Source organism: Dermochelys coriacea, chromosome 16 (assembly GCF_009764565.3).
Source record: "Dermochelys coriacea isolate rDerCor1 chromosome 16, rDerCor1.pri.v4, whole genome shotgun sequence".
Lineage (NCBI taxonomy): Eukaryota > Metazoa > Chordata > Testudines > Dermochelyidae > Dermochelys > Dermochelys coriacea.
In genome coordinates, this window is record NC_050083.1 from 6,624,800 (window position 1) to 6,639,753 (window position 14,954).

At 51.1% G+C, this 14,954-nt stretch overlaps 1 protein-coding gene and 1 pseudogene across 2 annotated transcripts in view; both read left to right on the forward strand.

Annotated features, from left to right (window-relative positions):
* The first annotated feature begins 7,038 nt into the window (after positions 1-7,038).
* LOC119844207 lies at positions 7,039-7,615 on the forward strand (annotated as a pseudogene).
* Positions 7,616-11,699: 4,084 nt separating this feature from the next.
* ARRDC1 (arrestin domain containing 1) overlaps positions 11,700-14,954 on the forward strand; it is a 71,211-nt gene continuing 67,956 nt past the window's right edge. Inside the window, exons 1-2 of one of the 2 annotated variants that reach the window (XM_043499000.1) lie at positions 11,700-11,892; positions 11,946-12,075. In XM_043499000.1, coding sequence (XP_043354935.1) covers positions 11,958-12,075 — 118 coding nt within the window. In that variant the 5' untranslated portion in view covers positions 11,700-11,892; positions 11,946-11,957. Of the gene's footprint in view, positions 11,893-11,914; positions 12,076-14,954 lie in introns of those variants that run through there. The other variant, XM_038374908.2, reaches the window with a different exon arrangement.

Below are 14,954 nucleotides of genomic sequence, written 5' to 3' on the forward strand. Positions count from 1 at the left end.
GAGAAAGAGTGTTGGCCATTTATGTACACTGGCCCTGTGCTCTGCAACAATTACACCCCCTTATCCCACCACCTAGAGGCTTGAGAAATGCACAGGGGAAACTGAAGCACCCCTACAGTATTCAGAGGAAACATTAAGAACAGTCCCACTTCATCACAGATGTGCTAGATCAGCAGCATTTTGCTTGCCACTGAAATGCAGCCATGCCTGGGGTGGAACACAGCAGTGTACAGCAGCATTGAGCAGTTCTTTTGGAGAAGAATGAAGGAACATCACCTCCTGTGAAGATGCAGGTGGAATTTCAGGTATGCAAAAGGTAGTCACCCTGCCTGGAATTTGGCTAGCAGGGTGAGACTAGTACCTCGGCTCTCATGAGAAAATCTCACATGATGTCCAATGCCCATAAGTGTTCAGGAACTTTGGTTTAAATCTCATGCCAAAGCCAGTGCTTGCAGTAGCACAATGTCTTAACATTATATGCACTGGGCCAATGGTTGGCTACTCCCGGTACTTAATGCTTACATAATACTTGACATCTTCAAAGCCCTGTACAGGCATTATCTGTCCTGACTCATGGGGATGAACATCACCTGCTGAGTCACCAGGTCCACGTCCGGCACTTGTCACTGCAGTCAGAAGTCGTGTGGTCTGGTAGATTGAGCCTGGACCTGGACACTGGAACCTCCTGAGTTCTAATCACGATGGCACTGACTCACTACGGTACAGACACTTAAGTGCTCCATGCCTTACTTTTCCCATCAGTGACATGGGAAGAATGATGCTTGCTCACTTCATTGGCAAGCGTTAAATAAGGAATTCTGTGCTGTGGAAAAAATAGTGCTAAAGTGGCTATTTCCCCATTCCTTGCTCTTGCATCTAAGAGGCAGAGGGAATTAACAGTGAGTCCTCTTTCCGGCTCTGGTCTCCCAGTAGGGGATCAACTGGTATATTATTATGTGTTGCCTTAGAGATTAGAGGGTGTATTGTGCAACCCCCCCCTTTTAATTAAATTCAACCAGCTACAGTCAGAGGCACTGGAACAATTTGTATACTGGGGGTGCTGAGAGCCATTGAACCAAATTGTAGACTAGGGGTCTGAAACACGCAGCCGGCAGGCTGCAAGTTATTTTCTGCAGCCTGCCATAGCTCCCCTCACCTCCCGCCCCACTCCCCCGCCTCCACCCCCCCGAGTGCGCTTTGTCCCCACTCCTCCGCCTACCTCCCAGCACTTCCTGCCATCAGGACTTTCCAGAGGGAGGGAGCGGGGAGGAGCGGGGATGCAGTGCGCTCAGGGGAGGAGGCAGAGAAGGGGCGGGGCCAGGGCGGGGATTTGGGGAAGGGGTTGGAATAGGGGCAGGGAGGGGGCAGAGTTGGGGTGGGGACTTTGGAGAAGGGGTTGGAATGGGGGCGGTGAAGGGGCGGGGCCTCATAGAAGAGGTGGAGTGGGGGGGGTCAGGGGAGGAGGCTTTTGTATCTTTGTATGAAAAGGTGTCAGTGATGCAGCCCTCGGGCCAATGTACCCTCATGTGGCCCTCGTGGTGATTTGAGTTTGAGACCCCTGCTGTAGACCCTGTCTATAACAGAAACGACTTCAAGCCACGAGGGAGTGGCAGCACTAGTTCCGGCATCTATGGCTACAGTACAACTTGCCTTGTCTTGATTAGTGTTTTAAAAGGCATTAGATTAAGCTAGCTAATACGATCTAACACCACACCTTTAAATCTTAGTCTAGACAAAGCCTATAGGTTTGAACCTGAACTGAGTTGTGGCCTCTAAGTGCTAGTGTAATATAAACAATAAATAATAATGGCATATCTCAGCTGCAGGCCTTTTTACCACCTTGCCGACCAACTAGAGTGAGGAATAGGTCACGTTGCACATTGTCTTCTACGAAGGCTGTAGAGATGCTTTCATCTGGGCTGCCCTGAGCTTCTACCTTTGACAGTAACAGTGATGAAAAACCTCCATGAAGTTTACTAGCCTAGCATGTGGGGACAGCAAGAAGGGGCAGGACCATGGAAATGGAGAAGTCATTGCTGGACACACAGGGATGGAACTGGCAGGAGCAGAACACAGAGCAACTCAAGGCAGAATCTACTTGACATTAGACGGTCTGATTGCTTAAAAATATCCAGCCCCATCACTGACAAAAGTCCAGCCCAGTCACTTTAATACTGAGCCCAACTATTAGAATCCAGCTGAACAAGGAACAGATCCACTGGGAAGGGCTGTTAAAGGAGGGGGTTCTCAATCATTCTGCAACCTGGGACCTAAACCAGGCTGCAGTTTCTTGCCATGATCCCCAATTCCACAACCTTTAACGGCCACAAGTTTGTAATCTGCATAGTTTATAAAACTGCAAGCGGTCTATACATTAATGAATCAGAGGCTTCTGTCATCATGGAGATGGAGGAAATATACATGGGCACCCTGGGAAGCACTGGAGGAACCTTTTTGGCTGGAGGACTGGATGGTGCATTAAGACTGTGTTTAGAGATGGTGCTGGCCTGACTTACAACAGAGGCAGCGATTACAATTTTCATTAACTCCATTAATGAGGCAAGGTGACTTGGAGCAAAACGTAATAGATCAGTGGTTCTCAATCAGGGATATGTGTACTCCTAGGGGTGCTCTAAGCTCTTCCAGGGGCACATCAACTCATCTAGATCTTTGCCTAGTTTTACAACTGGCTACATGAAAAGCACTAGCGAAGTCAGTACTGACTAACATTTCATACAGACAATGACTTGTTTATACTGTTTTATATACTATATACTGAAATGTAAGTACAATTTTTATATTCCAACTGATTTATTTTATAATTCTATGGTAAAAATGAGAAAGTCAGCAATTTGTCAGTAACAGTGTGGCTGTGACACTTTTGTATTTTTTGGTCTGATTTTGTAAACCAGTAGTTTTTCACTGAGGTGAAACTTGGGGGTAGGCAAGACAAATTGGACTCCGGAAAGGGGTACAGTAGTCTGGAAAAGTTGAGAGCCACTATAATAGACAACCCACAGATAATGCATGTGGTGTTATTCTTTTTTAAAAAAATAACAAACAATGGCTCCATAGAATTACCGAAATTGGACCTTGAGAGATCATCTAATCCATCAGCCTGTCCTGGGGCAGGACCAAAGATATCTAGACCATCACTGACAGACAGTAAGCTGCATGCTTCAGTTACCCCGGTAGAAGGTCAATCAGAAGTGTTCTGATCTACAATGAACTTGCTGGGGTTGTGGGCAGATTAGACTCAGTAGAGAAGGTACACTAGATAGAGTCACTGTTAAAAAAGGGTTCGAACCAGAATGCTGAGAGGCCAGATCCTCTGATAGTGTACATGGGAGTCACACCCGACTCCAGCAGAGGAATGCCCATTTACACCAGCTGAGGATGTGGCCCCAGAAGCTCTGATTTGGATCAGAACTTCTCAGCTCAGGGCTACCTAAATAATAGGTTGACCTTTGGCAAAGTTTAGATTCAGATCCAAGTCCAAACCCAGAGGCTCTGGTGGGTCATTTCTCACGGTAAAATAAACCATAATGACATAGTTGTCTCTAAGCACGGTTTGTGAACACACACACACACACTACACAACATGGTGAATACCCAACTGGCAACCATGGCGCCTTGCAGTGTTTCATCCCTGCCAATGGCCAAGCCTGGTACGTGGCTGTGTCCTGTAGGCAGTTGGGCACACTATTCATTTTCAGCGGAGACGGGCTGTCCTGGTTTCACTGGTGACAAGTGATGCAACGGGCAGACAGAGTTGCAGGGAAGATTTCTTTACCGAGCATACGTAGGGTATGTCTGCACAGCAAAGAACAACCGTGTCAGCAGACTTGGGCTTGCAGGGCTCAGGCTGTGGGACTGTTTCATTGCTGTGTAGACGTCCGAGCTCAGGCGGGGTGGGAGGGTCCCACAGCTGGGGCACCAGTCAGAGCCCAGGCCTGCAGTCTACACAGCAATGGAACAGGGTCAAGCCTGAGCCCTGTGAGCTCGAGTTGGTTGGCACGGGCCAGCTGCGGGTTTTTCTTTGCTGTGTAGACATATCCGTAGAGGCCAGTGTTACGCTGGAAGGCTCATGTTTGTCTTGTAAGAGCATGGCCCAGCATGCATTCCTGATCTCTCCTGAAACCTGACCCTCTTTCTCCAGTTCCACTTATCCTACCACAACCTTGTGTAACCCGTTTGGCTGGTCCTACTGCCGTGTACAACCTCTCTGCGGTACAACCTCACTGGCTGCGTTGCTCTCTGTGCGTAGCCCTTCTTGGCCAATGTGTTCCCGCTAAGGCACTGTGGGATACCCGATTTTCCCACAGTGCACTGCTACAAATGCCATTAGGCACCCTGTCAAGTCATGAAGAAAGCTGCTGTGGACACAAGTCTGTCGTTTTTATTATGACCAGGTCAGATGATGATGTCCCAAGCTGGTTAGAAAACCACTGGTGCACTTTATAGTGTAGACAGGGCCTAGCTTGGCTACTTATTTTAGACCAGAGACCTCTGCAAACAGTAGCCATGCAGGTTAAGCCACGTAGTGAGACCTGTTAGTGCATTTATCACCTGTGTCATAGCAAAGCATACTTTTTAACTGCACCTCCGGTTGCTAGTTGTACAGGTTCGTCAGGCATTACTCATCAGCCTCATGATGAGTCCAATTGAACTAGACTCCAATGACCTTTTAATCTCTCATGTTACCTCATGTAAAATCAAATCAAATGATAACTGTCCTGTGGGGAATAACATCCTGCTGTGGCCAGGTGGATGAGCTAGTCAGGGCCCAGTCAGGGTTTTCCCTCTCCGGCTCCTCTGGGGTTCTGAGCTGAAATGCTCAGCGGGGGAGGAAGATCTGTGAACTCATCAGACCCCCCCCCGCCCCCCCAGCAAGACTCTAATCTAGAAGCATTACATCATGAGGAGAAATGTTCATTGGCTGATCCTGCCCTGAAGGCAGAACAGGGTTCCTTCCAGCTTCTGAAAGCAGCTTTGTTTGAGAAATTAACCCTTTCCTGGGCACCACACGCAGCTTTGCCGATCTTGGGTCCAGATTTAGATTGGCCTCAGAGTTGCCTGTGGCCCCAGGGAGATGGTCTGGCAGTCAGTTATCACTAGGGTGCAACTGTGTCCCCTTTCCCCTGGCCACACCCTTGTGCTTGGGGGCTCAGGAGATAGTCTGGCCCTACACCATCTAAGCCATTCTTCAAACAGAAGGGGACACCCCAGGCCCTGGTAGGGTTGGGTTTCTGGCTCCTTTGTGTCACCAAAGCTGTGCAAGGAAGACTAGGCCCATCAGGGCCAGCATGGCCTGGGTGTAAGATTCTTACAGGAAGTGCTGAGGGTAGACCTTTTAATGACCATGAGCAGCCAGGGCTTTGCTTTTATGTCATGCCCAAGGCACTGGTGAGTCTGGTTTGTTGTGAGTGTGTATCAGGGAATGGTGAGAACAGCAACCCGAACATGCTTATCATGGCTGGAGATTGATTTTTAGTCTAGATTCTTGGAGGGACAGATAAATTGCTGAGAACCAAGGTGTTGCTTCTGACTTGGTGAAAGTGATGGCAGGGAACAGGGGGATTAATTATGCTGGGAAAACAAGTGGAACCCCCTGGCCCAACACTAAAAGGGGGTTCAGAAAGGGCGTAAAGCAGAAAATAGAAGAAGGTAGGAGCCAGTACTGCAGGGGACAGAATATAAATACTAACAGCAGGTATCTGTGGCAATTTTATCATTGCTCTGGCAGTGGATGGCTGGGCGATTACTTGAAGGAGGCAGCCATGTCTCTCTATTTATATTAGATACTTATCTGACCATCCTTACCATAGTACCTGAGCACCTTGCATTCATCATTGTATTTAGCCTCACAGCATCCAAGTGATAGGGATGTACTTCCTCCCTATTTCACAGCTGGGGAACTGAGCACAGTGAGACTAAGTGACTTGCCCAGGATCACACAGGAAGTCTGTAGTAGCTCAGGAAATTAAATCCCAGTTTCCTATGTTGAAGGCAAGCTCCTGAACCTCTAGAGCATCCTTCTTTCAGGGGGAAAGGCTGAACTGAGATGGAAAGAGTTTCTCTTCAATGGAGAAAACAGTCAACCTTGAGTGCTATTTGTTGTAAGTTTCAATATGTATTTCAATCTTGGTGGGTGGGGAGGAATAGACGAAACTGACTTTTAAATTAGCTTCTTTTTGTTAATTTTGGGCCAATTTTGCAAGTCTCACCCTGCGGAGCACTTACTCACAGGAGCAGTCCCAGCTGAACCACTTGTGTGAGTAGGGGATCATCTATGGGTGAAATTCACCCCTGTGCTGAGGGCCAACACCCCACGTAAGCCCTCATAATAGGTTGTAAGTAGAGCATAATCCCTTGTATTGGCCTTTTGCACGTGTGTGAATTTCACCCCACCGTGAATAAAGGCTGCACAATTGGGCAGATTGGTTCAAATCCTGACCACTCTGCTCAGAGCCAGATTCTGATGTCCTTGCTCACACTGAGTGGCACCTTGCTGCACAACTGGTCCCATTGGGGTTGATGGGATGACTCCCACACTGGGGCCTTGTCTTCCCAATGGGGGCGTCTATACTGGAGTTGGAGGTGTGATTTCCCACTCGGGTGGATGTGCCCGTGCTGGTTTTGAGCACGCTAGCATGCTGGAAATGGCAGTGTAGCTGTGGTTGCACAGATGGTGGGAGGGGCTAGCCAACCCAGGTATGTACTTAGCATTTCAGACAGGATCCCACTCAAGGCAGCGAGGCTATCCTACTGCTCACACCACCATGGTTGAACTAGTATTTTTGGCATGCTGGCTGACCAGTGAGTGCACATGTGTCTGCCTGAGCTGAAGATTACACCTGCAGGGAACGAGGGGTGTGTTCTTGGCTCAGTTTGGCTAATCCCAGCTGGGATCCTAGATAAGACAAGGCAGTTGCAGTTTTCAGCCAAGTTAGTGGGTCGAGTTGAGCTCCAGGCTGATCTGTAGTCTTTGATTGGGCGTTGCTGTTCCTGTTCTGTGCAGTGTGAGTAGCAATTGAGATGCCTGCGCCGGTGAAATCTGCCCCTGCGTCCAAGAAGGGCTCCAAGAAAGAAGTGACTAAGGCCCAGAAGAAAGGGGATAAGAAGCGCCATAAGACCAGGAAGGAGTTACTCCATCTATGTGTACAAGGTGCTGAAGCAGGTTCACCTGACACTGGTCTCTCTTCTAAGGCCATTGGCATCATGAATTCCTTTGTCAATAGAAAAGGAGGACTTGTGGCACCTTAGAGACTAACAAATTTATTTGAGCATAAGCTTTTGTGAACTACAGCTCACTTCATCAGATGCATCTAAGGTGCCATAAGTTCTCCTTTTCTTTTGCGAATACAGACGAACACAGCTGCTACTCTGAATCCTTTGTCAATGACATCTTTGAGCGCAGTGCTGGGGAGGCGTCCCGCTTGGCGCATTATAACAAGCGCTCGACCATCACCTCTCGGGATATCGCGACCGCCGTGCGCCTGCTGCTGCCTGGGGAGTGGGCTGAGCACGCTGTGTCTGAAGGTACCAAGGCTGTGACCAAGTACACCAGCTCCAAGTAACCGGTCTGTGTGCTCCCCAAGAGACTTCAATTTAAAAAACCTTGTGTTGGAGTTGCAGCTGCCTTGGCTTCACTAGAGTTTGCACTGAAGTTGGCTAACTTCAGTTGAGAACATCTTTGTTTGCAGTGAAGACAAGGCCCAAAAATTACGCAGTGGGAATAATGGTATCAGAGTCTGCCCCTCCAGTTTAATTCAGTCTTTACTCAGGCAAAGGCCCATTGACTTCAATGAGAGCTTGGTCTGAAGGAGGCCTACCCTTGCAGGGCTTGTAGATGAAGACAGATAAACTATAACTTCCACTTGGGCTGAGCCTCTGAACTGCATAGGGAGGGAAGAGAGATTTCCCATCTCACCTTTGTCCCTCTCTCTGTATTTCAATGCCAAAGTCACACAAAGAAACGTCCCATCAGGGAGGAGAGCAGAAATCCAGCTAATCAGATTAGCATGATCGTAACCATACCTTGCACGTCCCTCGTGCTTCTTTTCAACAGAGGATCTCAAGGTGCTGTTGAGGCATTAACCTGTCCAGACTCACAGCACCCCTGTGAGGTAAGCAAGTGCAGAGTAATGGGTCTGGCCCAGCTGAGTTCTTGGCTTGCTTACAGTGCTCCTCCCTGATTCTCTTTGCTCCTTTGGAGTTTGAATTAAAAGGAAGGAGGGACTAGCAGGGAGTGGGACGGCTCTCCGTTAGGGTGAGGGCTGGTCTGCATGAGAGGAAGCAGTTCAGGGGTTCCATGGAGGTAAATAATGAATCACCATCTGCCTATAAGAGCATGCATGCCCAGATACAGGAACACATGAACTCATGCATGGATGTAGACATCTGCACACCCACATGCATAAACGGATGAGCATGCATACCCCTGAACAAATGTACATGCATAAACATATGAGTGCACATACACCCTCTTAACTACATGTTGAAACGTACCAGGATGTTGCACTCAAAATGGACTGTGTCCTCCAGCAAAATCAATAGGAGAGAGATTCTTTCCATCTCAGGTCAGTCTTTTCAAAGGACCATGGCTATCTCCATGGCCAGAGTAAATTTCACCTTTATCTTGGAACGTTCAAGGTTAACTTTGACAGAGCCTTTTCTATTGGATTTGATCCGAGATGACTTTATTCTGAAATGTTAGTAAACAGTAATATTGAGCATCTATAAGGCACCTAATATGTTCATGGAATGGCTGGAATTTTCCTCTAAATGATATGCCCAATGAAAGGAATAATTTCTGCTTTCCATAGGCACTGATTCCCTTCTTCAAACTCTCCTTTGCCATGCCTACGAAAAACCTGACAACTGTTAGGCAGCTGGTGTGTTATAACCATTGCCTACCATGTTAACCAACTTTGTTTCATGGTTTCCTTGTTTTCCCCCTTCTGACTGTCTGTATCCACCCCTTGACTCTTGTCTCGTACTTAGGCCTGGTCTACATTAGGAAATCAGGTTTGTATAACTACATCGCTCAAGGGTGTTAAAAATCCGCACTCCTCAGCAACACAGTTAAACTGATCTAAAGTATAGACAGCACTAGGCTGACAGGAGGCTTCTCCCATCAACCTAGCTTCTGCCATTCGGGGAGGTGGAATATCTAAACCAATGGGAGAACCCCTCCCATCAGCATAGGTACCATCTTCACTGAAGCACTACAGCAGCACTGCTGCAGCATTTTAAATGCAGCCAAACCCTTCGACTGTAAACTCTTTGGGGCACGGACACTCTTTTTGGTCTGTGTTTGTACGCTCCTAGCACAGTAGTGCAATGGAGTGGTAAATGATGATGAAGACAGGGCAGTCCTACAGATGGATCCAGATCACTTGTTAAGCTGGGCCCATTCAAACACAATATGTTCTAATACAGCCAAATGCAACGTTACACATTTAGGATAAAGGAATGCAGGCTGCACCTACAGAATGGGGAACGGTATCGTGGAAAGCAGCAACTCTGGAAAGGATTTAAGGGTCATAGTAGACACACAGCTCAGCATGAGTCCTGATGCATGCAATGCTGTAGCAAAAGTGGGTGATCCTCCTATGGCTAAACAGGGAAGTAAGAAGATGATTTTAGCTCTGTATACAGAGTGGGTAAGATCAATCCTGGAATATTGTACATGGTCTACATTTTAAAAAGGATGTTGAAAAATTGGAAAGGGTGAAGAAAAGAGCCACAAAAATTATTCCAGGGCTGGAGACCTTATGGTGAGAGATTTAAAGAGCTCAGTCTCTTAGCTTGAGAGCTGAATTGATAATCGTGTATAGGGACCTTCACAGGGAGAATATACTGAGTACTAAAGGGCTCTTTAGTCTAACAGAGAGAGGCAGAACAAAACTATTGGCTGGAATCTGAAGCCAGATAAATTCAAATGAGAAATGAGCACAGATTTTTAACGATGGGAGTGATTAACCCTGAGAACAAACTCCCAAGGGAAGTGGTGGCTTCCCCATCTCTTGATCAAGACTGGCTGCCTTTCTGGAAGGTGCATTAGTTGAACACAAGTTATTGGGATCAACACAGGAGTAAAGGGGTGAAATGTAAAGGCCTGTGCTAGACAGGAGATGAGACTAGATGATCTAATGGTCCCATCTGGCTTTAAACTCTGTGAGTCTATGAATGGGGTCCTGCTCGGTGGCTGGGATTCTAGGTGCTAGGGCAGTGCAAATAATAAACGGACAGGTCAGGGATTAGCGGCAACCTTGGAGTCACAGCGAATAGCTCAATAAAGACATCTGCTTGATTTGGTTATATTTTTGGACTGTGCTTCGCACGGTGGGGTCCTAGGCCATGAGTAGTGCTATCATAAATAAATAATGATAATGGAGTGTGGTGGTCACAAATCAGCTAAGATGTTACAGTGTGTTGAGAAGAGGACAGAGAATGGTGAGGGAAATGTTTTAATACCAGTATATAAATAAACCCGTGGTCTGACTTCACCTGGAAGACTCTGGTATTTGCTACTTCATCTACAAACAGCTGCAACAGAAGTAGAAAAGATCTACAACAACTCCCAGATTCTTCTCAGCAGTGCTGTCAACAAAAAATCTTCAAAAACAGACTCCAAGGAGAGACTGCTGTATTGGAATTAATTTGCAAACTGGATACAATTAATTTAGGCTTGAATAAAGACTGGGAGTGGATGGGTCATTACACAAAGTAAAACTATTTCCCCGTGTTTATTTCCCCTTCTACTGTCCTTGTAAACAGCTGGAAATGATCCACCTTGATTATCACTACAAAAGGTCCGTCTCCCCCTCTTGCTGGTAATAGCTCACCTTTCCTAATCACTCTTGTTCCAGTCTGTATGGTAACACCATTGTGTCATGTTCTCTCTGTATATAAAATCTCCCCACTATATTTTCCACTGTATGCATCTGATTAAGTGAGCTGTAGCTCACGAAAGCTTATGCTCTAATAAATGTGTTAGTCTCTAAGGTGCCACAAGTCCTCCTTTTCTTTTTACGGATACAGACTAACAGGGCTGCTACTCTGAAACCTGTTAAAAGTCTAAGTTGAGGAAAGGAGCAGTGTAGGGGAAAGCTTGCAGGGCTGCTGTCTATACTATCCCCGTTCTGTGGATAAACAGGGCTTATCAATTCTTCCAGCGTCCACAACCTGCCTGTCCTCACCCAGGCCTGAGTCTCCAGGAGGAGCCTTTCACCAGCACTAAAGTCACACCAGTTAATTGCTAAATAAATGGTATTTTGACGGCATTGACTTGCTCAGCACATACAACAGGGATAGAGACACGTGGGAGGGAGGTAGATGGTTCTGAGGACAGAGCAGTCTCACAACCTGGCACCTAGGGTGCGTCCCGCCCCTCCCAGCTGAGGAAGGCTGGATTTCTTCATCATCCTCCCCACTCGTAGGGCTGACCGCCTGCGCTGCCAGGAAATAAAGGGCAGATGGCGCTTCTCTTTCAGGGGCACCTGCCCACCCCGTCTCCCCCTTTCATTACGATTCAGGGGAGGAAACGGTGCGTTTGGATCACAGTCCCTTTGCCCATAGCCGCTGCAGGCGACTGGTTTTTTCTCCCTGAGACAGACGGGCAGAGAGAGAGACACAAACAGCCCCGTGCTGGGAAACAGGCTTTCTTCCTGCCTGGATCCAGATCTCAGGGCATCAGGCCGGGGTCCCTCCTCCTCCTCCAGCTGCAGGGTGCGGGGATGGGGTGCGCGGGGCGGGACACACCTCCTAGGCATCCCCCCGCCCCAGGGGAGGGCGGGGGCGGCGCTGGCCCTTTAAGAGGCAGGGACATTCCCGGCCCGCCGCGTCACGAGCAGCAGGTAGAGCCTCCCGCGAGCCGGCCCGGGATTCAGCCCGGCCCGGAGCAGCAGCAGCAGCAGCAGCAGCGGGGCCCGGCCCGGCCCGGCCCGGCCATGGGGAAGCTGCAGCTGTTCGAGATCCGCCTGAGCGAGAGCCGCGTCGTCTACAGCCCCGGGGAGCCGCTGGCAGGCACCGTCACCGTGCGCCTCTCCGGGAGCCTGCCGTACCGCGGTGAGCCCCGCAGGGCCGGGCTGCGAGCTTCCCCGCCGCAGTGCCCCTCCCCCCCCCGCCCCATAGTGCCCTCCTCGGGCTGCGAGCTTCCCCGCCGCAGTGCCCCTCCTCCCCCCCCGCCCCATAGTGCCCTCCTCGGGCTGCGAGCTTCCCCGCCGCAGTGCCCCTCCTCCCCCCCCCGCCCCATAGTGCCCTCCTCGGGCTGCGAGCTTCCCCGCCGCAGTGCCCCTCCCCCCCCCCCCGCCCCATAGTGCCCTCCTCGGGCTGCGAGCTTCCCCGCCGCAGTGCCCCTCCTCCCCCCCCCGCCCCATAGTGCCCTCCTCGGGCTGCGAGCTTCCCCGCCGCAGTGCCCCTCCTCCCCCCCCGCCCCATAGTGCCCTCCTCGGGCTGCGAGCTTCCCCGCCGCAGTGCCCCTCCTCCCCCCCCGCCCCATAGTGCCCTCCTCGGGCTGCGAGCTTCCCCGCCGCAGTGCCCCTCCTCCCCCCCCGCCCCATAGTGCCCTCCTCGGGCTGCGAGCTTCCCCGCCGCAGTGCCCCTCCTCCCCCCCCGCCCCATAGTGCCCTCCTCGGGCTGCGAGCTTCCCCGCCGCAGTGCCCCTCCTCCCCCCCCGCCCCATAGTGCCCTCCTCGGGCTGCGAGCTTCCCCGCCGCAGTGCCCCCCCTCCCCCCCCGCCCCATAGTGCCCTCCTCGGGCTGCGAGCTTCCCCGCCGCAGTGCCCCTCCCCCCCCGCCCCATAGTGCCCTCCTCGGGCTGCGAGCTTCCCCGCCGCAGTGCCCCTCCCCCCCCGCCCCATAGTGCCCTCCTCGGGCTGCGAGCTTCCCCGCCGCAGTGCCCCTCCCCCCCCGCCCCATAGTGCCCTCCTCGGGCTGCGAGCTTCCCCGCCGCAGTGCCCCTCCCCCCCCCGCCCCATAGTGCCCTCCTCGGGCTGCGAGCTTCCCCGCCGCAGTGCCCCTCCCCCCCCCGCCCCATAGTGCCCTCCTCGGGCTGCGAGCTTCCCCGCCGCAGTGCCCCTCCCCCCCCGCCCCATAGTGCCCTCCTCGGGCTGCGAGCTTCCCCGCCGCAGTGCCCCCCCCCCCGCCCCATAGTGCCCTCCTCGGGCTGCGAGCTTCCCCGCCGCAGTGCCCCTCCCCCCCCCCGCCCCATAGTGCCCTCCTCGGGCTGCGAGCTTCCCCGCCGCAGTGCCCCTCCTCCCCCCCCGCCCCATAGTGCCCTCCTCGGGCTGCGAGCTTCCCCGCCGCAGTGCCATTCCACTCTCCTCGCCCATTGCGTTTCCGGGTGCAGGGCCCCCGCTCCCCAGGGCTGGCACATTCCCGGCCGCGGCGCCTGCTGGCTCCTCCTGGTCTATCCGCCCTTGCACTTTAGAGGCCGAGTTCAGTATCACCTTGTTGAAACCCCCCCCTCCTCCGCCCACCACCACCTTTTTACTGGTTTCAGAGTAGCAGCCGTGTTAGTCTGTATCCGCAAAAAGAACAGGAGGACTTGTGGCACCTTAGAGACTAACAAATGTATTTGAGCGGAAGCTTTCGTGAGCTACAGCTCGCTCCATCGGATGCACCTTTTTACTGGGAGTTTCATTGTTTGTGATTATCAAGAGACTGATTTTCACGGAGCTCTGTTATGCGGGGGGGGGGCAGCTTTTTGGACCGTCCCGCCCATTCCCTTGCTAGCAGGGCTTCGATTGTGTTGTCTGTTGTGTTTCATTTCTACCTCCTGGGGGCTTCAGCGGGAGTGGGACTCGTATTCCCCACCTTCCCCCATCCTCTGCTCCGTTCTCCCTCCTCCCCTCGCCTTTCAGGGAGGGGGTGGGGATGCGGGAGTTTCTTCCTTGGATCGTGGGCAGCAGGAACAAAACTTTCTCTGCTCAGGGTCTGTGCATGGGGTGGGGGGCAGAATAGCCTTGGTAAGGGACTGTTTAAGCATGGTGGGTGCTAGCAGGCATCTAGCAACAGTCTCCCTGTCCAGGGTAACCATGGGTGAAACATCTACCAGTTTCAGGTGTGAGATCCATCTGGTGTGTGTGTGCGTGCGCGTGTGCTGCCCCCACCCCCACCCCTGGTTTGGGAAGCTGTTGCTTAGACCCCCTTCTTAACAATTGCTCACTCCATTGCTGCTGGCATGGCTCTGACAACAGTGTTGATTGTATGCAGCAGGCACTCGGGTGCTGTGGTGATGGGCCACAGTGTAAAACCCTAAACCAGACATGTGGTGTTGACCTAAAGTTCAGCTGTGATTTTACTGGAGATGGGACTTGGCACAAGCAGTCTGAACTTCCCTATAAAGTTTGGGGAATTGCCAGCGTTTGGCACACAGGAATTGTCAGATGGGGTCTGCTCCAGGGTCCATCTACTCCAGTACCCTGTCTCCAACACTCGTTCCCACAGTAAACTAATGTGGGATCAACTGCCCTTCCACCTATTCCCCCCCCCCCCCCCACACACACACACTAGATCTCTTCCTTATAGTTTAAGATCTGAAGTGTGAAGTTGAATATCTGGATTCTGGCCTGTTTCTAGTTTCTCAGCTTGTGTGAATAGGACTGAAGTGAGTTAAGTCCACAGCCATGCCTAAGTCGTCTTTAGCTAGGTTGGAGAATGTGTTATGCACTTGGTCCTAACTTGATATGACTGTGTTTAGAGGATAACCATAGTGGAGGATGTTTGAAACACAAGAAAATGTAACGGTTGAACTCTGCTGTCACTGTAGTGTGTGTCTGGGGAGGTAGGTCCATACAGATGCTCGCCCTAAAATCTGAATTCTCAACACCGTGTGTTAAATGTAACTGATTCTGATTTATGTTAAGACCCTGGTTCTGATATGGAAGGTGCTCAGAGAGAACTGTTTGAAGAGGTCTTGGTGTCTCTCTCTTCATAGAATTATTG